General features: G+C 46.9%; 1 protein-coding gene across 3 annotated transcripts in view; it reads left to right on the top strand.

Moving 5' to 3' along the window:
• Positions 1-25,074, top strand: part of Fam13c (family with sequence similarity 13 member C) — a 113,445-nt gene that overhangs the window by 67,615 nt on the left and 20,756 nt on the right. For all 3 annotated transcript variants that reach the window (XM_052164161.1, XM_052164160.1, XM_052164159.1), the window contains 3 exons: positions 6,220-6,367; positions 20,878-21,088; positions 22,753-22,891. In XM_052164161.1, coding sequence (XP_052020121.1) covers positions 6,220-6,367; positions 20,878-21,088; positions 22,753-22,891 — 498 coding nt within the window. The remainder of the gene's footprint in view (positions 1-6,219; positions 6,368-20,877; positions 21,089-22,752; positions 22,892-25,074) is intronic.

Here is a 25,074-nt window from a genome sequence, read left to right as displayed (position 1 = left end):
TCCCGTTCAATGTGTGTTTCACATCAGAGTGAGAATCTGCGTACACTTCCTGGAAACATAAAGGGACGGGAAGGTGCCATAAAACCCCTTCCTAGAAGCCAACCGTGAATGGTTCCTGCTCTCTAATTGCACGCTCACAGACGAAGGCACCTCAAAATAGTTCTCCAACCCACCCACGTGGGTGTTCTCTTTCCCAGCGCAGCGAACGTGGGACCCGGGTAATTGCAGAGACGGGGGGGGGGGGGGGGAATGAGTATTTTCTAAAACAAGATGTGTGTGCTCTACTGTGTGAAAAAAGAAAAGTTAACTTTAGGAAACCGTACCTAGGCTGTGCAGACTTCTCTTCTAGTTGGAGTCTCACAGGGCGTGCTCGAGAGGCAGGGGTAGTTATCATTCCCGAGGAAGTCATTAGCTACAGTGCCATCTCCCTCCTGATTTTAGGTCCCCTACTATGGTGACTTTGGCTGTAAGTCCGGTCATCAGCAGGCTGACCAGAGCCATTGCCTGGAGGCACCAAGGTCTTGCAGGAAATCATGTATGAGAGGAGCTGGCCTCGGGAGGGGGGTAGCTTCCAGGCTGCGCCTTCATTTTTCTGTCTTTGCGTAAAAGGCCACTAAGTCTGGTGTGACTGGCCGGTGAAATGGCTGGGTTGTCAGTCTCTCCTTCCAAAGCTTGCCATTGCTCTCCAGTGTGGACTTAGGGAAATGATGCCTTGTTATTTGTTGGCTTGTTAACTGTTTCCTTGCTGGGCTGAATGCTCCAGGAGGAAGAACTTTATGTCAGTCTCTTAGTGTTCATGCAAGTCTGGCTCTTCTTGCCTTGGGTATTCAAGCCTCGTGTAGCTAGCACGGTCTGCACAGACCCTGCCAGTGCAGGGAAGTGTCCACGGGGCTTCTTGGGTTAGCGCTACAGTGCTTCATCCTGATTGGATAGGCTAGATATCTCCCATCATTCCCTGGGCGGACATGTATGTGGTGGCGGTGGTGGCTTTTCACGGTTCAGTCTCTGCACTGTTTGTTACCCTGGGGTCCTAGGACATCGGGTGATGTATTCCATTCCATATAGACCCACCACACAGGGTGTTCATGTGAGGAGGACTCTACTGAGGAGGGCTGTGGCTCCGAGTGACAGGAAATGGGGTGGCACGTAGTGGGGACAGAAGAGCTTCTGAGATCCTTCCGTTCTACTGTCTTGTCTTTGATCCCCAGCAGTTGTCTTCCCTTCTGCGTAGAGATCTCCCTGGTTGGCTGATGTCCATCCCTTCTGTCTTGCTCATAATACCTGGTCCTCCTCCTCCTCCTCCTCCTCCTCCTCCTCCTCCTCCTCCTCCTCCTCCTCCTCCTCCTCCTCCTTCTCCTCCTCCTCCTCGTCCTTCTCCTCCTCCTCCTCGTCCTTCTCCTCCTCCTCCTCCTCGCCGTCGCTTGGTTCTCTCCAGTGTCTCAGAGAGGAGCAACCCAGCCAGGCAAGTAGATGTCCTGTGTTGCTCTAAGGAGCATGCACGGAGGAGAAGGTAGCGTAACAGCAGCCCCTGGATACTCACAGCTGTTCCCCAGATTATGGCGCCCAAGTGCACTCCCAGTTGGAGCCTCATGCGCCCCTGTGTACCGACATCCCTTGCTGCTCCTCTAACTCGGCCGTTGGTTCTCCTCCAGACCCAAGTCTTGGTACCCACATGTGCCACGTTCTGCAACTCCATCCTTGGTGGACGTGAAAGCTTGGCTTTCCTTCCATTCAACAGAAGGAGACTCCAAAGTCATTTAGAGCGAGGTTCCTGATGGGCAGGTACAGGAGTGAAGCCATGAGTCAGGAATGGTCGGTACCTCCTGTGGCTTGGCCACATGGCCAGACCTCTTCCCTGTAGCTGGTGTTTGGGGGCATGCACCCTGAACACAGAGTCCAGTCTTGAGTGATGGCCACCGACTGTTACTCCCACAAAACGCCTTCTCACCTCCCCTCAGTTCCCCTGGGAACAGCTCCCCTGGCAGGGGCCCCAACTCATTACTGATATGTCTGCCTCTTTTTACAGGTGACAAAAAAAAAAAAAAATAATCATCAAGGTTTGGAATAGCCAGGATGCTTGCCCACAGTCAGGCAGGATACAGAGCTCCGGTGGGCATGCCCTGTGGTTCTGTGGGAACCTGAAAGCCATCCTTTGCTTTGCAAATTATACAAGAACACATAGGAGTTTAAACCAGGCTACACGTACCATATTAAAAAAGAAGGGGGGGGAGAATGCATCTCTTGGCTAGAATGCTTGTCTACTGTGTGGGAAGCCCTAGGTTCTTTTCTTCCACTGCCTAAAACCAGGCCTGGTGATGCCCATAATCCCACAGCTCAGCAGGGGTAGAGTCACGGGGATCAGAAATTCAAGATTGGCCAGAGTTCTAGGCTAGCCTGGGCTATATGAGACCCTGCCACTAAAGAGAGAATTGGAAATGTCCACCTCCTTTTACACATGATTCTTTTTTAAAAACGTCAATGTAAAATACATTTAGTAGGAGAAACATGCCACCCTAAGCCCTCGTAAATATGCCTCTCAGCGTTGTTAAGTCCATACACTTTTCTGTGAATCCTTCACAACTGCGTCTTTCTTCATCACACAGAACTGAAATCCTGAACCCATGAGACAACTCTCTCCCTTCCCCGACCCGTCCTGGGGAATCAGTTCTCTGCTTCCTGGCTTTATGGGTTTTCTACTCTCTTGCGTAAGTGGAATTACACAGGATTTATCTTTCTGTGGCTGGTTCATTTCATTCTGTGGTAGCCTATCAGTGTCCCTTACTGTCCTCCCCTTGAATTCTGAGGCATGTTCTCTGTCAGGTCATCCCTGTTTTGAACAGCCATTCATCTGCCTGTGGAGCCTTGGTCTCTATCACATCTCGAAGGGGGTGCCATTGCAAAGTACCACAGACTGGGCAGCTTAGACAGCAAAAATGTCTTTTCTCACAGCTTTGAGTTTGGAAGTCAAACATCAAAGTGCCCGCTGCCTTAGTTTCTCCTGAGGCCTCCTTGCTCCTTGGCTTGTAGATGGTTGCAATGGGATCCTCATGGAGTCTTCCGTATGTGAACACCCCCATGGTCTCTGGCTCTTACCAGGTCATCAGTCCTATTGGGTTGGGTTCTGATGCCTGTGGGATCTTGTAACTTAATTCACACCCTGAAAAGCCACATCTTTAGGAATGGTCACACTGGGAATAGAGCTTCAATAGAGGAACTTTGGAGACGAAATTCAGCCAGTCACACCTCTAACCTCCTGAAATGCCAAAATGACAGATGTGGTGTGCGTGGAGCTGCCCAAGCCTTCGAGTTCAGTTCTTTCCGGTGCATACCTTACAATGGGGTCATGTGGTATGGTATTTGTATTCTTAAGATACGCAGGGCCCACCATGCACTCTCCTGCACGGGCTCCGTCATGCCACAGTTCCATGGCATTGTCTAGCTTTTTAGTGTACTTTTGTGCTTGTGAAGAGACCATTCTGATTTCCTGGTGGGGAGTTTCTCTGAGGTCATCCTTGGTGTTCATCAACTGATTGATGTCCACAACTGTTTGATTGGTGCTCACCAAATGACTGATTGGTGTCCATCAACGACTGATTGATTGGTGTTCACGAAATGACTGATTGGTGTTCACTAACAACTGATTGGTGCCCACCAACTGGTTGATTGGTGTCTACCACCAACTGATTGGCTGGTGTTCCTCAACAACTGATTGGTTGGTTTCCATCAACTGATTGATTGGTGCTCACCAACTGATTGGTTTCCTCCAAATGACTGGTGGCTAATGGCTAGATTCTTCTAGAAACTTGGTGCCTCTGCTCTGTCTGCTTCTCCTCTCAGCGTCCTTGAGCACTTAGCTGCCCGAACCATGTGCCAGCAGGGAGAAGAGGGCCGTGGATGTTGTCTACCCTCAGGCCACGCTGCCTGGTCTGAGCTTTGGCTGTTAGGAATCACCTCTGAGGGTGCACAGCGTTCATGTCAGCTCGTGAGCTTATCTGTGCCTGGTGGAGGAGGGACCTGAGTTGCCGAGGTGTCCACTGACTTCAGAATGTCTGAGAAAGTTTTAAATATCCCTCGGGGAGCATCATGTCAAAACACTGCTGTGGTGTCAGCTCAGTGGATAAAAGCAGTGGGGAGAAGTTGGTAGAGGGAGAGAGTGCTGCGATGTGATGCTGAAGGTGAGGCTGGGGTAGGAAGGCATACAGGAGTGTACACAGGGCAGTGTTGACACCTGGGAATCCATCCCATATACTGTCACCAAACCCCAGACACTAATGCGGATGTCAGCGCTTGCTGACAGGAGCCTGATGTAACTGTCTCCTGAGAGGCTCTGCCAGTGACTGACAATACAGAGGTGGATGCTCTCAGCCAACCATTGGACTGAGCACAGGGTCCCTACAATGGAGGAGCTAGAGAAAGGAACCAAGGAGCTGAAGGGGTTTGCAGCCCCATAGGAGGAACAACAATATGAACCACCCAGTACCCCCCCAGAGCTCCCAGGGATTAACTACCAACCAAAGAGTACACATGGAGGGACCCATGGCTCCAGCCACATATGTAGCAGAGGATGGCCTTGTTGTACATTAATGGGAGGAGAGGCCCTTGGTCCTGAGAAGGCTAAATGTCTTAGTATAGGGGAATGCCAGGACAGGGAAGCGGGAGCAGGTGGGTTGATGAGCCAGGGGGAGGGGGAGGGGATGGGGGTTTTCGGAGGGGAAATCAGGAAAGGGGATAGCATTTGAAATGTAAATAAAGAAAATATCTAATTAAAAAAATAAGAAAAAAAAAGCCAGAGTGTTGTGAATTAGAGGCACGGTGTGAAGGAACAGGGGTCGATGTGAGGGTATTGGACATGCATGAAGAAGGATGTGGGGGGCCAGTCAGAAGTAGGGGTGTATGTGTGAAAGAGGAGGAAGAGTGGTGGGGGGAGGTCATGTTACAAGCACATCTATACTAACATGACCCAGGGATGTGCTTGTAGAATAGGGTGTGTAAGTGGGGGTTGAGGTTGGCATGAAAATGTATATGTAGTATGAACATTTGGGGGTTAAGGTATGTTAGGGTATATGTTTGTGTGAGTGGTATTGGAAGCAAGGTGTGTGTAGGAGGGGTGTGTGTGTGTGTGTGTAGGTATGTGGGACAGGCAGGGGTGGAACTGTAGAGTGGGGTGCTCCAGCTTGTGCCTGTGTGGCATATGTGAGGGGGCAGAGAGCGTAAGAGTGCCTATGTTGGAAGGTTTGGCTAGGGAAAAGAACCAATGGCCCTGCTTCCCTTGGCTGCCCTTGCAGCAGCTGGAGGGAGGTGGGTGGAATCGCTCCTGTAACCTGCAGAGCTGTCCCGCTGTGGCCTGGAAGTGCCCAGCCCGGACTCAGGGCATGATTCATATTCACCTGCCAGGAGAATCGGTCCGCGGGCGCTGCTGCATCATAAATGCGTCACTCTGCGTGACTTGTTCTTCCTAAGAACCTGGGAGAAATTAAAAACTGCGACACGAAGGGGTAGGCGGGAGATTGGACTGTGGGCTGCGAAGGATCAATTGCTCTCCACCAAGTAGCTGAGTTAGGCTAAAGGGCCCAGGGCCCATCTCGCTAGACTCCGTTCCCCAGAGGAGGCAGCTGCAGCATCCCCCGCCCCCCACCCCCCCCCCCCCGCCCCTGCAAGAGAAGTAACTTTAGAAGGCGTGGTGTAAAGCTAGGTGAAGGAGCCCCGAAGCCCCTCCTAGGTGCCAGGCAGCCTCTGCAGCTGTAACTCCTTGTGTGCTGCGGTCTGCCGCAGTCTGCGTCTTGGAGGGACGGTGGTGGCTTTTATGAATGGTAGCCTGGGAGTGGCCTAATGTCTGGCTCCTGATGTCAGCCTGGTGAATGAACAGTTGCGCGGAGGAGCGTAAAACCTCAGCGCTTAGCGAAGCGGACACCTTCTGAGATTGGCTCTCCAGATGCAGTGCCTCTTGCTGACGAAATCCCAGGTCCCATGTGTCACAGAGAAACCTTATACGTTAGGATTTTAACGAGCCAGCAACTGAAGCTGCATGAGGACCATTGCGCAGCTGACTCGGGGACCAGCAGCTCCTTTCCCCGCAGCAGCAGCAGCAGCAGCTGCAGCAGCTAGCCCGAGACCCCGGTCCTGCCAGGCACCGGACGAAGGTGCCAGGGAGAGCTGCAGCCCCAGAGCTGTGTGTTAGGCATCCGCTTAGCCGCCTTCATGTTCTGCTTTTGTTGGCAGAATTCCTTGCTGAAGCTCCAAGCCCTCGAGTCTGGGCTGTGCTCCGCGTTCCTGACGACCCAGGAAGAAGATGGCCAGGTGCACGGCGTTAAGGACCCGGCCCCAGCTTCCGCACAGAGTGTGCCTGCAGACAGCGCGGATCCTGCAGGTAAGAGGCAGTTTGGGGATGTCCCGTGTGGTACTCGGGAGACAGCTCAGCCTCCTCCTGGGCTCCTGATAAAAAAACGATGAGACATCAAAGTCCAACTAGGAGCCGCTGAGAGGGAACGTGCGGATTTAGGATTAGCTGCAAGGCAGACTTTCTTAAATGGGAGTCAGCTGAACGCTGGTCTGGTTACAACTTCGGGTAATTTTTCTGGTTGCTCTGTAACGAGGAGGAATTAGTAGTGTGCTCTCCTGGACTGAGATGGTCTGTGCTGTCTTAAAACTTAGCATGCTTTCGAGATACTGAGGACCAGGGGAGTTTCATCTTCTCTGCCCGCTCTCGGTATAACTGATCTTAGGCTGATCGGTAAGCAGGGTTGCATGGTTCGCTCCTGGCTGCTGGCACGTTCCGATCATGTATCCTGGTTCTGGCTTCTTCTGAATTTTCCTTCCAGAAAGTCTCCAAATGGGTCTGAAATTTTTAGTTTTTCGTTTTTTCTAACTTTTCAATCCTAGGGATGGCTGATGATTGGCTGGCCAACAGAAGGCAAATTAATGCTCTCAGGAAGAACTGGAGAGGAAGGAAATAGCAGTTTACCTGAGGAGGGAGCTTAGCCTTCTCCAAACAAATCCGCCAGAGGCTTGCAGGCGGCTCCCTGGATTGGGGGCGGGGCCTCAAAGGGCTTAGGGGGAGCTAGCTCTCCAAGGGGCCAGTAATCTCCAGGGTTTGGAGGAAGAGATTGAAAATGGCAATTCAGTTCAGCAGTACGAACAGCAGTCCTTACTTAAGACACTTCTGTTTAAGAACATCTCACGTGCTCTAAGCAGGCTGAGTGGTCATCTGCAGTGTCGGAATTGTTTTAATTAACAGTGCTTATAGGAGACGCCAAGCGTAGCCATTCCTGTTCCTTCTGTTCCTGTGAGGAGGGAGGGAACTGTTTATGCATTTGGTGAGAGTAACTTACCGAAGTGAGCCGTGAAAGAATACTCGTTGCTACGAGGATCTGAGGCCTAGTGGGACATAGTAAGTGGCAAAAGACTTCCCTGCGGCCACGGGTCCTTGACAATTGGTAGCCTTCTTGGGTGGTAAGTGAGCTCCCCTCCTGTATGGGCCACTGTGTTTGGGTCAAATGTAGATAGAATACTACTGGGTCAGGGACCCAATCAGTGATTTAAGTCAGATTGTCAGGGTGGTCCCTCTTCTTCAACCTTGTGTTTTTCCCTATTTATTTATTTAACAACTGGATTGAAGCCCCCACCCCAACTACTCCCAGTCTCCCCAACACATTCCCTCTAACCATCCCCTACTTCCCTTCTCTGATAAGGGGGAGGCCCTCCCTGGGTATCACCCCACCCCGGCACCTCAGCTCACTGCAGGACTAGGCACATCCTCTCCCACTGAGGCCGGACAAGGCAGCCCAGCTAGAAGAACAGGATTCACAGGCAGGCAACAGAGTCAGGGACAGCCCCCCCCCCGCCAACTCCAACTGTTGGGGACCAGCATGAAGACCAAGCTGTACATCTGCTACATATGTGTCGGGGAGCTTAGGTCCAGCCTGTGAAGGCTCTTTGCCAATCCTGGATTTTGTCTCTTTCTAAAAAATAGAATATGCAACATATGCAGAAATCTGAAGGAAAATGTAAATTAACCTTTGAATGTCTGATGTTTGATACTTGGCCGTCTTAAGTATCCAGCAGAGATATAATATTTGCTGTATGCTGGATATAGATGCTTTTGGGGGGTTGCTTTTATGATGATTTTATTTTTTTAATATCAAGATGATTTTATGCTTTTTTAAAATTCTGGGTAGACTGGATTTTTTTTTTTTGAACGAACTTTAAAATTCTCTTGTGAGATGTAAACAAATTGTGAATTTACCGAGGGGCAAGCAAGACCTTCTGTGTTCAGTGAAAATTGGTAGGAACTAGGCAAAAGGTTCCTTTGAGACAGGGGTGGGGTGGGGGTGGGGGAAGGAGATGGGGGGGTCCTGGTTCGGATACTGGATTTTCTTTTAACTTTTAGATTTATTTTTATTATTTTATGTGCCATGCGTGCTTGTGCTTGAGAAGGTGTCAAGCCTCCATGTAGGTACTGGGAATGGACCCTGGGTCCTTTGCAACACTAACGAGTACTCTTAACCCTCGAGCCAACTCTCTAGCCTGGATACTGAATTTTTATTTTATTTTATTTTATTTATTTTTTATTGGATATTTTCTTTATTTACATTTCAAATGTTATCCCCTTTCCCGGTTTCACCCCCTCCTGGAGACCCTCTATCCCACCCCCCAACCCCCCCTCCCCCTGCTTCTATGAAGGTGTTCCTCCACCCACCCACCACTCCTGCCTCCCTGCCCTCAATCGATGCCCCTACACTGGGGCATTTAGTGAGCCTTCATAGGATCAAGGGCCTCTCCTCCCCCCATTGATACCTGACAAGTCCGTCCTCTGCTATATATGCAGTTGGAGCCATGTGTACTCCTTGGTTGGTGGCTTAGTCCCTGGAAGCTCTGGGAGAATCTTTTTAAATGCAGAAAGTATTGAGAGCTCTGCCCAGGTAACTAGACTCTGCAAAATCATGGAGAACTAACTAAGGGTTTTCATGGACCCCAGAGAGTTTCTTCATCCAGCTGAGGAATTGTCAAGTTGAATTTGTATAAAATGCTTTTTTTTCCCCTTAAAGAGTTATTATTAAATGTAAGTACACAGCTGTCTTCAGACACTCCAGAAGAGGGCATCAGATCTTGTTACAGATGGTTGTGAGCCACCATGTGGTTCCTGGGATTTGAACTCAGGACCTTTGGAAGAACAGTTGGTGCTCTTCACCACTGAGCCATCTCTGCTATAGCTGTAAAATGCTTTCATGGGGTAAGGTTTGGTTTCCTGCACTTGCAAGTCGCGCTTTCGCAGGAAGCTCATGCATTTTATATAACTCGCTGGTTACAGTTCGGAACAGCAGTTTGTTTCTGTTTTTGTTTTTGCTGGTTAGAGTGTAATAACAGCATTTGTTTACATATTTTTCCATTTCCTAACCCTTCCTACTACCTCCTTAATTCCTGGCCTCATTTATTTTGTTTTCTCCCTTTTTCTCTCTCTCCTCTTTTTCTACACATGCATATGCATACATGCATGCACCCACCTACCCATGTACTCATGCATACAACTTGCTGGATTTGTTAAGTATCTTTTGCTTGTATATTATTTCAGGGCTGACTACTTGGTATTGGATGACCAATTAGGGAGCTCCTCCCTGGGTGGAGGCTACTTCGCACCCTCAACAGTTGCCCGTAGTTCTTTGTCTAGGGGTGAACCCTGTGAGACTTCCAAACCTTCTAAGGTCAGACGGATCAGCAATTTTTAATTGGTAGGAAGTATATATGGATTTTTGGTTGTTTTTTTTTCATTTTTAAATACTTTTAAATTGTAGGTGTGTGTGTGTGTGTGTGTGTGTGTTTGTGCGTATAATACCTGTGTACGAGTACTTGTATGTACATGCACATGTATTTAAATACTGACAAAAGAGGACTGCATAAGATTATCATAAATGACCACGAGTCCATAGAAGATTATATTAAAAATTTAATAGCCCTGTAGTCCATGTTAATAGTAGATTCAATAATTGGTATACATAGGACAAAATCCACCCAGTGGCTTTTATAGAAATTCCTGGATTTGATTTGCCAGACATGACTACTAATGGTAAAATTCACAAATAGAAACTGTCAATCACTCTAAAAAGGTTTGGATCCACTTTAGAATTAATTAGTACATGACTTGAGTTCCTTAAATCTCCCAGTACAGGTTTGAACTGGCGGTCTGATAGAAGAGCGGTCGTGACTTGTCTGGCGGTTCAAACCTTGGTCTTTCAGTCAGTTCGTGGGTTGTGAAGTTGCTACTCACTCAGTGAGATGCTTGAAATGGCGTCTTGTTCTACGAAGCCAGTTTCAAACTGTACCTTCCACAAGAAATGGATTTCCCAGTGCCCCGTAGGCACAGTCTAGTCTCAACAGCATTCTAGAGAGTTCTCATCCTCCGTCATCATCGAGAAGATTGGCCCACTTGGAGGCTTTCACTCTTTACCTTAAGCGGTCTTGGGTGCCAGGAGACTTATGACACAGCATCTAGGGCTGTATCAGTCAACTAGGTCATACCAATCAATGTCAGAATCAGTCAACTTCATCTATCAACATTGAGATTCAAAAGGTAGTCATGCACCGAGGTCACAGGCAGGTCAGATGGCCTATGGACAAGGACAGGTACCTAGACACATCTTAAGAATGCAGAGGTCCCTGGAGCAAAGTTACGGGCAATTTGAGAGCATTGGAAGGTCCATGAACTACTCTTGCTTGTGGAGAACTGTCTGGTTTGGGGCGAAAATGTCTCACACATGCCTGAGAAGTCCTCGGTCCCAGATATAATCTCGCACAGGTCATCCTACCTATAGCTTACCAAGCCCATCGTCTAAGATAGGAGCTGACAGGATATGGGTCTTTGTGTCTCCTTCTGGTTGACTCTGCTCTCTGGTGTAAAAGTCTTTGGAGAAGGGGCCGTGTGGATGCAGCCCTTATGAATGGGTCAACCCCTGTCAGAAGAGTCCAGAAATCTAGCTGACTGGCTTTCTACTATTTTAGGGTGGAATGAGAAGTGAGTTAATCGTAGCCTGGAAGAGGAGGGCCCTCTCCATGGCTTGACATTGAACTCAGTGCCTTGAACTTCCTGCCTGCAGAACTGTGAGGAAGGAACTTTCCTTCTTTATAGCCCCTTAGCCGCTGGCAGTTTGTCATAGCAGCACAGACTGACTAAGACAGAAATCCATACGGTAGTCAGCTTAAGTCAATATTTTCACTCCGGTCTTAGTGAATGTCTGTCCTTGTGTCTCTGGGTAGAAAATGGCCTGAAGCTTGTCTTCATGATGGCTTTCCATTTTGAAGTGTGCACAGAGACAGTTTGGCATTTCGTATGGCTGAGCATAGCCCTTGTTCTGTCTCTCCGAGGATGACTGTAGAATGGAAGTTATGCTCAACTCTGTCCTTAAAGATAGCTGAACACCCACTGCTCCAAATATTCGTTTAGCAGTACGGAGTTCCCTTTTCTAAGATCTTGATTTATAAGTTCTCCATTTGAGTAAGACAGTGATATGATGTAGACCATCTGTTTTCTCTTAAAGATTTCCCATCAACTATAGGTCTTGTCTTAAACTCCAAAAGTGGGCACTGTCTTCTTATCCCTCCCTACTTCAAGACCCTGCACTTGACCAGAGTTGCAAATAACTTGGAAATGCTAACGTATCTCTAGATGACATGGGTACATTCCTCAGAATGCAAAATTAAAAGGTGGATGCTGAACAAACTTCCCTGAACTCTGTACCATGCCTGGGCACCATGTAATATGTTCTTGTTGTATCTACAGTTTACAATTAGATTTATAGAGCAGCAAAGAATCTCAGGTGTACTAGTAGATGGGCATTGTCATTCATATAACCTGTTCCTATATTTTATTTATTTATTTATTTATTTATTTATTTATTTATTTATTTATTTTGGTTTTTTGGATTTCATTTTTTTCAAGACAGAGTTTCTCTGTATAGCCCTGGCTGCCCTGGAACTCACTCTGTAGACCAGGCTGGCCTCGAACTCAGAGATCTGCCTGCCTCTGCCTCCCAGAGTGCTGGGATTACAGGTGTGCGCCACAACTGCCCCTCTAACCTATTCCTTTATTTATCTGAGAGCTAGTTTCAGATAGGTTATGAAGGTTTTGTTATAGAGGATGTTTGTTATTTCAACCTCAGAAGCTCACATAGTCTCCAAATACCTCTTAGATGTTTCATTATTTATGTGGCTGAGCAGAACTACAAGGCTTTTTATGTCTATATGACTGCTGAACTTTCTATATATTCTTTTTATATATAAAATAAGTATGTTTATTTTTATGTATATAAATATTTTGACTATGTATGTAAGTAAGTATGTGTGTGTGTATGTATGTATGTATGTATGTGCACCATGTGTGCATGGTGCCTGTGGAGGCCAGAAGAGGCTGTTGGATCCTCTGGAACTGGAGTCACACAAGGTTGTGAGCTGCCATGTGGGTTCTTGGAACTTAACTCAGATCTTCTGTAAGGGCTCTGTAAGCCCTTCTGTAAGGGCTCCTAACCACTGAACTGCCTCGCCAGGCCCTTTCTAGAACCTTCTGATCTTCTCAGAATGTATGACCAGCTTCTGGAAGTGAAAAATGGCAACTGCTGTGGAAAGTAGCCCGACAGTATTTGTCTTCAGTCAACATCAGCAGGACTCCATTTTGTGTTGCTTCTGTTGAGTGAGTTTGGTGATACTGGAGATGGATTAGTAGTTGAAACTCCTGCTAAACGTTTTCTATAATGCACTGAAACTGTGCCCTCCCTGACCAAAGACCCCCAGCTCCCAGTGCCAGTAACACTTAGTCCTTGAAGTGTGCTATGTAGCATTTGGTGTATAATACTAACAGAAACTAACCGTGATCTCTTTGCTGGCTTCTAATAGTTGAATGGATATTTCTATCTTATCTTAATAATCAAGTCAGGCTGGTTTCATCACAATCCCTAGATTAAAGAGGAGAAAATAACTTTGGGGGGAAATCAGTGCAACTTGTTAAAGGTGCCACAGGCAGGGGTGGGCAATGATTGGGATCAAGGGAGACCTGATGGGATGGGGACTCCTCAGGTCTTTTCCGCTAGCATTCACTCTCCAACCCGACTTAGTCCTCATACTTAACATTGTCCAGATTTTGAAATTAAGTTGATAGCTTGAGTACACTTCCTATAACTGCTTTGTTTTGAAAGCGAATGAATCTATTCTTTTCTTTTTTTTAAAGATTTGTTTATTTATTTATTTATTTATTTATTTATTTTTGTGTGTATGTAAACTGTAGCTGTCTTTGGACACACCAGAAGAGGGCATCAGATTCCATTACAGATGGTTGTGGGCCATCATGTTGTTGCTGGGAATTGAACTCAGGACCTTCGTAAGAACAGCCAGTGCTCTTAACCGCTGAGCCATCTCTCCAGCCTTGAATCTGTTCTTACACTGAAGCTCTAAGACCCAGATTTGCAGTTAATTTGTCTGCTTTAGCTCACTGTTCCCACAGTCACTTTGGCTTCTCTGGTGTTTGTGTCTTTCTAGAATGTACCATTTGATTTCTGTTGGGTTAAATTAGAATATTATTCACGAATATGGGGAAAGATAGTTTAGTTTTTACCAAATAGTATCATTCATGGGCATTGGGTCAGGGCAAACTGAACAGGGAATCCCTGCCCACCGAATTTCATAACACCATGGGAGTCCACAATTGTGTCAGTTCAAAAAAATCATTTAATGCCTTCCAAACTATGGGCATAAAACTTTCCATTTTATTTTAACAAAATAACGATGCCTTTAGGACTGTCTGCCAAGCTATCCCTGCTGATGTGTGCCATCCTATCAACATTTCTGTTAGATCCCTGTGTTCTGTAAGAACTCAAAGGCTAAAACCCATCAAGCGAATAACTCAGAGCTTGTTACATATTGAGAGCAGATGGGCAGGCTCCACTGGCTCCCACCCAACTGGCTCCCATTGCCAGTCATCTACCCCTCATGGTGCCTCCCACGGTCTGAGACCTTGACCCGAGGCTGTTTGGTATTTGACTCCAGCTGGGGCCGGAGTGATGGCTTAATGGTTAAGTGGCTGCTCTTCCACAGATCCCTGGTTCAATTCCCAGCACCTCCACGGTGACCCATGACTGACTGTAGTTCCAGTTCTAGGGGATCCCATGGGCTGTAGACTTCTTGGGCATTGTGTGCACGTGTGGCACACAGCAGGTAAGACACCCAAACCTATTTAAAAATGCAGCGCCTACAAACCAACACTTATCGTATTAGGAATGTAAATGAAGATTAATCTAGGATCTGTTTGCAAGCATTGGTACTGACATGTCTGTCAGAAAGATATTAATTCAACTTTGCCCTTTGCTACATATGCCAAGAGAGTTTGCATTCATTGAAAAACATGACCCAGTTATTTGGTTTTATTTTTAAAATGACCTTGGTATGAAATTTGGACTGTAACCCTCTTGAAAGGCTAAATATGTTATATTCAATATTCAGTTTTGTTCTGAAATAATAACTCCTTGCACATTTTCATAAGCCAGCTTGGTAACTTTGTACAGGCTGTTTAGTCTTCCATACCTGAGCTTTCTTTTCTTGAGATAGCAGAAGGGACACTAACCACTCTTAGTTTTGTTGTAAAACTGCATAGAATAAGATTTGTGAAATGCTCCACATGTCAATCCTGGTATCTGTTCAAGAAATGTTAGCTATTATTATTTTTACTTTTACTTTTATTTTAGTTTATTTTAATGTACATGTGTGTGTATGGTTGGTGTTTGTGTGTTTGCATATGGGTACACATGTGCATCTTTATGAACTTGTGGAGGTCAGAGGGCAACCTTTCAGGAGTCAATTCCCTTCTTCAGTGTTCTTCCTGAAGACTGGATTCAGGTTTTCAGACTGGGTGACAGTGCCCCTGGCCACCGCGACATCTCCACAGCCTACTTCTCATTATTGAACAGGTGGGGGCACTCTTGCCCAATTCAGAATTTATATTCCACTAGTTCCAGCTCATGATGATCCTATTGGCCTTTAGATACTGACTGTCTCATAATTTCTAATGTTTTCAGGGGGTGGGAACAGCATCCGCAGTTCATTTTGCAGATCACCGCTGGAGTCTTGTATGTGAGTGACGTGATTCTAGCTTCCGTGAGCAGAGGGCTTGTATGACGACAATAATCTATAGAGCGGATGCCTGCATAATCGCCACTATCAAAGCTGAAACTACATTTGCTGTGATAAATTATAGCCCGTGCTCTCCCTAGGAGTCCAGTTAACTTTTCTCCCATGCTTTTAGAATTGTCTTCACCGTGTTGAAAGTAGGTAGTATTACACTGACACTGTTTTTACCGAAAAAAGCTTTTTGAAATGTATAGATGGCCATGTCCTTGTCTGCAGTTGTTTCTTCGGTTTCCTTTCTGAAAGGAAGAGAAGATGACTCTTAACTGCCAGATAGTTGCATAAGCTGCTAGCCCAACCCAGAATTCCTTGCATCTGCCCCGATGCTCATGGCCGCCTTGGCCTGGTGATACTTTCGTCTATCCTGATTGACCTCTGAACCAAGCTAGTCCATCTGCTTCCCCAGGATATATCACCACGACTCTAGGCTTACCCCGGTCCTGGTCGGCCATCAGAGGAAGCCAGGGCAGGAACCTGGATCAGAAGCAGAGGCATGTGGAGGAGGAGGAGCCTAACTCACTGGTCTCTGGCTTGATTTCCCTGCATCATACACAGCTACTTCTCTTACAGAGCCCACCCGGGCCTGCCTAGGAATGGTGGGCTCAGTCCTCTGCCATCCATTAGCAATGAATAAAACGTCTCACAGATGGAATGGAGGCACCGGTCACTGTTGTCTCCTCCTCACAGGTGACTCTGGGTTCATGGCAAGTTGACCCATGCAGCCCACCGCACCGAGGCATTCGAGTTTGTTTCCATAGCCTTCCCGTTGTGTGCGCTCCGCCCTCCATGCTGCCTGTTCTGAGACCACCAGGATCAGAATGCTCAGGCTTGAAGCTTGCTAAGATCATGGGCATGCTTTGGGCCAAGGCTCGTGTCTGGCCATTGGAATGTGTCTGAAAGTTGCCTATGGGCCCAACCACAATGGCAAACCCCAGAGTGAAAAATAAAAAGTCTGTCAGACTCTGGCTTAGACAGCTGAGCAAGCCCTCTCAGGCTCTTGCAGAGATTTATTTAAAGTTTGAGTTGCTTTTTAAAAAAAATCCACATTAGGAGGATACATTTTTAAATCTGACTGAGTCACTGCAACGTAACATCTGCTTCTGCCTGGGGTTGCAGCCAGATCAGAAGTGGTCTCTTGGCCTCCACATGCTGGAGGTAATTATTTCTCGTCTTTGTGTTCCCTACTGCTGAGTGAGGGGGCTGCCAGAGACACTCAGGCTTCTAGCAGCAGAAGTGTGTCATCTTCTCCTTGGGAAACCGGTCAGAGCTACCCCGCCCCTTCCTCCTGCATCGCGGCCAGAAAGGGTCAGCCTAGCTCTATATCTTCCTACAGAACTGAAAAGCAGCTTCACATGACCGTGATGCAGAACTCTCAGAGCAAGTGTTAGGACACAGTGAGTCACTCCAAAAATGGCCCAATGATATTCTTTGGAAATAAGCACTGATGGGGAAGTCCGAAATGTGGAGGCATAATTGATTGACAGCTCTCAGGGTGTTCCCTATGGTGCTCCTAGGAGGCTCTCAGAATAATATTTATCTTCCTACTTTCATGATAGTCACTAAAATGATAGTCCTCAAGGGGAGTACCTCTTATACCTTTATATGCCCTATCCTAATGTTTCACCAAGGATTCAAGAACAAACTTTGGTTTCATTTTAGAGATTTTTTTAAAAATTGCGCTGGGGCCTCCTGCTTGCTAGTGCAACTGTATGGACCCCAACTCATCCCCAGCCCAACGCTGGGAAGTTTAAGATGAATTTAGTCTAAGGTTGATTAGCTTAATAGCTGTGGGTAGCCAGTCAGAGTAACATCGTAAACATAATCCTCCTGATTTAAACTGAAAATTTCAAAAACTTAAGTTGCAGTCACGTCTACCTAAGCACATATAGTACGAAAAATGACCTGTGTGGATATGCTAAGAGTTTGTCAGAATGCGAATTTATTTAACGTCACCCTCAGCCTCGTGAGGAAGGTTTCATTTTTTTTCTCCTTCAATCCAGGAAAAAAAAAATGAGTTTTAAAAAGTTTCATTTTTGAGGCCAGTGGGTAAAAGCACCTGCCGCCAAGCCTGACCGTATAAGTTTGACGCCTCATTATCATATTGTGGGATGAGAGATCCAACTGGGGAAAGTTCCCTTCTGGCCCTCACATGGCATATATGTATGTGAACACATATTCCAGTACACATAGGTATGCAGATGTGTGCATGGGAGTTCACGCGCATACACACACACACACGCATACATGTACACACACACACACACCGTTAAAAACTTCACTTTGGTCCATATCCCTTAGCCAGTGGAAGACCTGGTATTCACGCTACAGCTTCTGCTCTGTTGCACTTCATGTGACCGCTCCAAAGGCCGTGGGGACCTGGGAGAATGGAGCAGATCAGTGAGGAGGACCAAAGTCTCCTGCGACAGCCAGCCTTATTCAGTCTCAGACAATTTAAACTCTGAGGGTTAAGAGAGGTTGCATGAGTGAGGTGCTCATGAGTCACGTTGTACACAGTCCTAAGGACTGACCACAAGTGGCAAGAACATGTGTTTCTATAGAGACATATAAAGGACAGTTTAAGCATTTAATGGACTGACGGCGATGAGCACTCTGAAGTGAACTCACTCCTGCCCAGCTACACCTCGGAGAAACGTGGAAATACATCCCAACAACAGTCCCGTGATTTGAGGAAACCGAGGTCACTAGACACCTGTCTTGCCCTTATATTACTGTGGGCTTTCTTTTCCTAAGATTTACAATACCCATGTGACAGAGACTTTTGGAGATTATAAAGAAGACTTCCATTTATCGTGGTGTGAGCGCTCAGGCACCGTTTGGAAGTGGAGTGCTGGGTCGCTTGCCTGTGGAGCAGACTGCCACTGTGCCTTTTTGCAGCCCCGCGTATTTGATATGAGGAAACAGAAGGGAGCCAGGAAACTGGCTGAATCCCCCACACCCCAGCATGCAGTTGCCAGGCTCCTGGCTCCCAGCCCCTTCCTCTAAACCATAGCATAACATGCTTCGAGGGCCCTGGCAAGCTGCCCTTGCTGTCGGAAGAAACACAGATCGTGTCCTCGGGATCCTCGAGAAGCCACCAAGTTCTAGGTGGCCACCCGCTTCTCCCTGTGCAGTTGGTTGGCAGAGGCTACGGACTCTGCTCCCAGATGGCAGCACTGCCTTTGAGTCCTGCCTTGGCCTCTTTTGAGTAGAGCACCCAATGAGTCTGTCTACACACGCATACACACAAATGCACTTGCCAACTGATTTAATTAAGCCTGCTCGCAATTCAAGTGGTATGTTTGGACAAGAACTAAGGCTCTACGAAATTACCAGTATTATTCATCCTCTAGAGGAACAGAACTTATAGACTAGCATCTATATAATATAGTATAATAATATTACATATTTAATATATAATGCTATATATAATTCTGTATATTTCTATATACACATATATGCACACATATATACACACACATATATGTATACTATATTAAATATATATGTATATCACATGTATGCATGTGTATGTTTATATATAAACATGTATACACATATATTTTATATGTATGTATACATATAAATACATTCATATGTATATGTGTCTATATGCACTGTATATAATATACACTATTACACATAATATACAATATACTTACATTATATAATATGCATATGTGTATATTATATATTTATATATTATGTGATATGTATATATAAGCAAACATATACACATATATTCTTTATATATATGCATATATATACATGTACATATATATAAACAGGATTTATTAAGATAGCTTACAGGCTCTAGTGCAACAATGGCTGTCTACAAATTGGAAGTCTATGAATCGAATAGTTCTTTCAGTCCACAAGGCTGGATGTCTCAGCTGGTCTTCACCAAGCTCCAGAATCCTGAAGAAATAGGCTGTAATGCCAGTGAAGGAGTGGACTTGCCAGCAAGATTGAGAGCCTGCAGGCAGAGAGAGCAAGCTTCCTTCTCCCCTGTCCTTTCTATAGGCTGCCAGCGGGAGGCGTGGCCCAGATCAGAGGTGTGTCTTCCCACCTCACAGGGTCTGGATTAAAGCTGTGTATTTGCACCTCCAACGATTTAACTAAGGAAAACAAATCTGGTCTGGGTGTGGTGGCACACGCTTTTAGTCCCAGCACTTGGGAGGCAGACTAGCTTCGAGTGTCTCGGGATCTTCTGGTAGCGTGCCCACCTCTCGTCTCCCCCTTAGCACAGGGGAAGCTGACATCCGGACTAGCCCTGGTGGGAACTAAGGAGCTAAGTTAGGAGGGACAGGGGAGGAGATCAGGTCGGAGTCCGGGCTCAGAGCTGCCTACTGAGGGAGGCACTGCAGAGGGCTTTGCTTTCGCTTTGGTTTTGTTCAAAACAGAGTGTTATGTAATGTTTTGGAAAGCAGAACAGATATTCCTAACTCTCCATTGGAGTTACTATCTAGTGTCTTTGGTTTCTCTCTCTTTCTCTCTTCAGTCTCTGTCTCTCTTATCTATATCTATGTATCTACCTATGAATGTATGTATGTATGTATCTTTCTATGTATGTATGTATCTTTGTATGTATGTATGTATGCATCTTTGTATGTATGTATGCATCTTTGTATGCATGTATGTATGCATCTTTGTATGTATTTATCTTTCTATGTATGTATGTATGTATCTATGTATGTATGTATGTATCTTTCTATGCATGTATCTTTCTATGTATGTATGTATCTTTCTATGTATGTATGTATGTATGTATCTTTCTATGTATGTATGTATGTATCTTTCTATGTATGTATGCATGTATCTTTGTATGTATCTTTCTATGTATGTATCTTTCTATGTATGTATGTATGTATCTTTCTATGTATGTATGTATCTTTCTATGTATGTATGTATGTATCTTTCTATGTATGTATGTATGTATGTATGTTTGTATCCTTCTATGTATGTATGCATGTATGTATGTATGTCTCCCTCTCCTTTCTTCCTTTCTTTTTTCTCCTTTTTCTTCCATTCCTCTCGTTCTAGGATTTCATTCCATTTACTCGTGTGTATATGTGCTCACTCACATGATGTCAGGACACACGTGTGAGAATGACTTGGAGCCGGAGTTGGTTTTCTTCTCCAGTCACGTGGGTCCTCATGATTGAGGTCAGCTCATTCCGCCTTGGCCTTTGCCATCCATCCATCAATCCATCCATCCATCATCTCCACAGCCCTGGGAGTCCTACTGCCGTGTTTGGAACTTTGTGCTTTCTGCTGCGCAGGCTACGAGCAGCAGAACGAGGCCATGTCAGCGACTGACTCCTCACCCTCTCCATCCTCTCTTCCTACATCCTCCCTCTGCTCCTTTCCTGGCAAATCATTTTGTTAATCTCTCCTTTCCTCACAGTCTGTATCTTTAACCCAAACTCTCCATCAGATGAGGTCCTCGAGCTATGCCGGCCGGAACAACTCATTGTGGAGTTCTCCTACCTTTGTTGGCGACTTTGTAATATTTTCTATCCCAGCTTTGCGAGAACAAACACGACAGTGTTTTGAAAGCTCTTCCTATCTCCAGAAGGGAGACGCATGACAGAAACATGTCACTGGAGACACACGACAGAAGCATGTCATTCCCATTGATGCTATGACCTTTATTTAGAAGCGTGGCAGCCCCGGGCTCTCTGTCACCCCTAAGCCCGGATCTCTCCTCTTGTCCCCCAGACCCTGCGCCCACTCTCAAGGATGCCCAGGGTGACACCGATGGTCCAGCAGAAGACCTCCAGTCTGCAGGGACCAGCAGGCTGCTCTACCACATCACCGATGGTGACAATCCGTTGCTGTCACCGCGGTGCTCCATCTTTAGCCAAAGTCAGAGGTTCAACTTGGACCCCGAGTCTGCTCCATCTCCTCCCAGCAGCCAGCAGTTTATGATGTAAGAAAGCCCGCATCCTCATGTCATGTGGTTTCCCAAAGACCTTCATGACAGACAGTAGAACTCAGTGCTGAAATAGGGGAGACGGGCCCATGGAATACTCTGCCACACTGTGATAAAGCAAGTCTCTCCCCCTCCTTCCTCTCTGCCCCCTCCCTCCTCTCTGCCCCCTCTCCCCTCCTTCTTCCTCTCCCTTCCCCCTCCTCTCCCCTCCCCTTCCCTCTCCTCTCCCCTCCCCTTCCCCCTCTCCCCTCCCCTTCCCTTTCCCCTCCCCCTCTCCCCTCCCCTTCCCCCTCTCCCCTCCCCTCTCCCCTCCCCCCTTTTCCCCTCTCCCCTCCCCTCCCTTTCCCCCTCTCCCCTCCCCTCTCCTTCCCCCTCTCCCCTCCCCTCTCCCCTTCTCCCCTCCCCTCCCCTCTTTTCATCCCCTTCTCCTTTCCCCTCCCCTTTTTCATCCCTCCGCTTCTCCCCTCCCCCTCTTTCCATCCCTCTCCCCCCTCCCCTTTTCCCCTCCCCATCTCCTTCGTCCCCCTCCCCCTCTCCCTCTTCCTCTCCCCCCACCCTTACTCTCTCCCTCTCCCAAGTTGGCAATACTACTTCTGTACTGAGTTGGGGGGGGTCTCAGAAATGGATGCAAGAATCAAACTACATGTTGGGTGTTTGGAAAGAATGAAGCGTGTGTCTTCGCACACATCTGAAATGTCATTCTTAATCAGCTTAGCCCGCTTCCCATGCCCAGCAGTGGAGGAAACGTACATGAGCCACTTTCCCCTTCAGCTCCTTGTTATGTTCTAGAAGTGGTATCTAAAAATAGCCATCGTCCTCCCCAGAGTCAACGGGCAGCTAGAGGTAGCAGTCTCTGTCTGTACGTGCCAGATGTGACCTCCACACGGTTCGTTGAGCGGCATCTCCCTGCGTGTGTCCCATGTGACCTCTACGTTGGTCACTGTGCAGCATCCCCCTGTGTGCCAGAAGTGGGTCCCCACACGCTCTGCGTTGGTCCTGTGTCCGTGACTGGGCTTCTAGGAACTGTGTTGTGGTCCGAGTTAGCTTGCACAAATACTTTGGATGTGCAATTGAAAGGAAGACTCCCTTGGCCAAAGTTTGCTCTGTTTCCATGTCCCTAGTTTCTCTCCCACAGCTTATCCGCTGTTCTTGAGTTGATCCAGGGGTCATGGGAGGGGCGTAGTGAGTCATTACAAGTGCAAGGAAATCATGTGTCATGTTGAGACTGGAGATATTTTCTGGAGAGAGGGCCAATCCTTTTGACATATTTGAAAGGGTTTCCTTATGTCAGAATAGTTAACTCCCCATTTAACTCTTTGGCTTTGAACATGCCATCAGGTGTGGCTTGTGTAGCCTGTTGAAGGGCGTACTTCAGCAGGGCCTCCCTTCTGAGTCCCAAGTTGACCTCACTGTGCTTTGAAACATGTGTTTCCTGTGCCGATATTTTGACATTTGTATACAAAAAGTCCCCAAGGCGATTGGCCCATAATGCATGTCACAAGGTCAGAGGGTCACAAGGGATGATGAGTGGGGGCTCCTGTCACACTAGTCGCATCAGCAGCTGGCCCCTGGAATCCTCTGATTCTCTGGGTTCAAAGGTCAGGCAGCCACGCTCACCGAGGCTCTTTCTGGAACGGTTTGTCTGTCTCTAACCGTGGCAGGCCACGAAGCTCTTCCCGATGCAGTGGCGGGGATGGCAAGGAGCCCCAGACCATCACACAGCTCACCAAACACATCCAGAGCCTCAAGAGGAAGATTCGCAAGTTTGAAGAAAAGTTTGAACAAGAAAAGAAATATCGAGTAAGTACCCCAGGGTTTATCGGGAAGGCACAGACTGTGTCTGACAAGGGTGTGGATTTTTTTTTTTTCTCACAACCCCTTGGTTGTGGCTGCCCCTTTCCTTGCTGGAGGACGGCTCTATAGCCTCTGGTCACCCATCCCCCCACATCATGAGCTGAGTTTAATTAAGTTTAATGGTGAGTTTGTCTTGCTCCCACCTGTAGGCAGCTAACCTCTGTTAGACTTCCTACTTGGTATAGTTCTTACTTCCCTGGTCTTTCTAAGCATCCTATTAACACTGGGTTTTCTTTTTCTTTTTTTTTTTTCTCTCTCTCTCTCTCTTTCTTTCTTTCTTTCTTTCTTTCTTTCTTTCTTTCTTTCTTTCTTTCTTTCTTTCTTTCTTTTTTTTTGAATTTGGTTTTTTCGAGACAGGGTTTCTCTGTATAACCCTGGCTGACCTGGAACTCACTCTGTAGACCAGGCTGGCCTCGAACTCAGAGATCCACCTGCCTCTGCCTTCCAGAGTGCTGGGATTACAGGTGTGCACCACTACCCCGGTTTCTTTTTCTTTTTTAATTAATTAATTTATTGACTTTACATCCCAATACCAGACATCCAGTACCGCCTCACATAGTTCCCCCCAATTCTTCCCTTCTTCTTTGAGAAGGAGGAGCTCCTATCTGGGTATCACCCCCTTCATTACTCTCCCCACTAACCCCCTGACTCCCTAACCCCCTAACCCCCTAACCCATCAAGTCACTGCAGGACTAGGTGCATTCTCTCCTACTGAGGCCAGACAAGGTGTCTGTACTGGCTGGGTTTGTGTGTCAACTTGACACAGGCTGGAGTTATCACAGAGAAAGGAGCTTCAGTTGGGGAAGTGCCTCCATGAGATCCAGCTGTGGGGCATTTTATCAATTAGTAATCAAGCGGGGAGGTGGTGGGTGGTGCCATCCCTGGGCTGGTAGTCTTGGGTTCTATAAGATAGCAGGCTGAGCAAGCCAGGGGAAGCAAGCCAGTAAGGAACATCCCTCCATGGCCTCTGCATCAGCTCTGGCTTCCTGACCTGCTTGAGTTCTAGTCCTGACTTCCTTTAGTGATGAACTGCAATGTGGAAGTGTAAGCTGAATGAACCCTTTCCTCCCCAACTTATTTCTTGGTCATGATGTTTGTGCAGGAATAGAAGCCCTGACTAAGACAGCATCCCAGTTAGGGGAAAGGGATCCACAGATAGGCAACAGATTCAAGGGCATGCATGACAGGAGCCTAGCATAACTCCTCTGAGGAGCTCCACCCAGCTCCACCCAGCAGCCAATGGAAAGAGATGCAAAGACCCAACATTAGATGGAATCTTATGGAAGAGTTGGGGGCAAGGATTAAGGGACGAAGAGGACAGGGACTCCCACAGGAAGACCAATAGAGGCAACTAACTTGGACACTAGGTTTTCTAGATCAAAAATTTAGAAAGCTTTGTTTTTGAACTTCATATCATCTGTGTGTTGATTAAGAAAGTTGGGACCCAAAACATGCAGAAACTCGTAACTGAAAAACACAATGGCAGAGACTTTTGGGTTCTTTTGTTTGTTTGGTTTGGTTTGGTTTTTGTCATGAAGGAACTTCCGGGTGGGTGAGTGGTGACTTCTCAGGTGATGCCTTCTGAGGACACTTGCAAAAATCAAACAGAGCCATCTTTTCCCAGAAGACCCCAGTCCTCCTGCCGGGCCCGCAGGGTTGCCAGCACAGCTTCGCCGTCTCTCACACTCGAAACCACAGAGTCTTAGATAAGGGTCTGCTCCACCAAAGAAGCCTATGTTTATTTTCTCAGTGACCAAGGAGTAGAGAAAATCCGAGTTCACAGGGAATTGCATAAAGATAGTGTGGGTCTCTGGCAGACAGCCCAGGACCGCTGGTTATCAGAATAAAACAGAGCAGGGATCAATCTCTCAGACATCTTGAAATATTGAAAGGCTCACTAAACACTCAGGACAGAGGTAATTGGAAGGTCCCTGTGAGTGTGTGACAAGTTTTGGGGCAGAGTGACGAGTGGGTCGTGGTCCGCTCTTCCCTTGCTGTCCTGCATAGCTATGGCTTTGCAGAAAGAGGGTGTTTAGGGAGTGGTCTTGCGTTTTATAGGAAGGGTGTCATCGGATTGGCTTTCAAGGCTCTTTGAACAAGGATGCTGCATAGTTTGCATTCAGTGGTCA

The sequence above is a fragment of the Apodemus sylvaticus genome, chromosome 19 (genome assembly GCF_947179515.1).
Source record: "Apodemus sylvaticus chromosome 19, mApoSyl1.1, whole genome shotgun sequence".
Classification (NCBI taxonomy): Eukaryota; Metazoa; Chordata; class Mammalia; order Rodentia; family Muridae; genus Apodemus; species Apodemus sylvaticus.
Note: the sequence above shows the minus strand (reverse complement) of the source record. Positions and strands in the feature narration are given on the sequence as shown.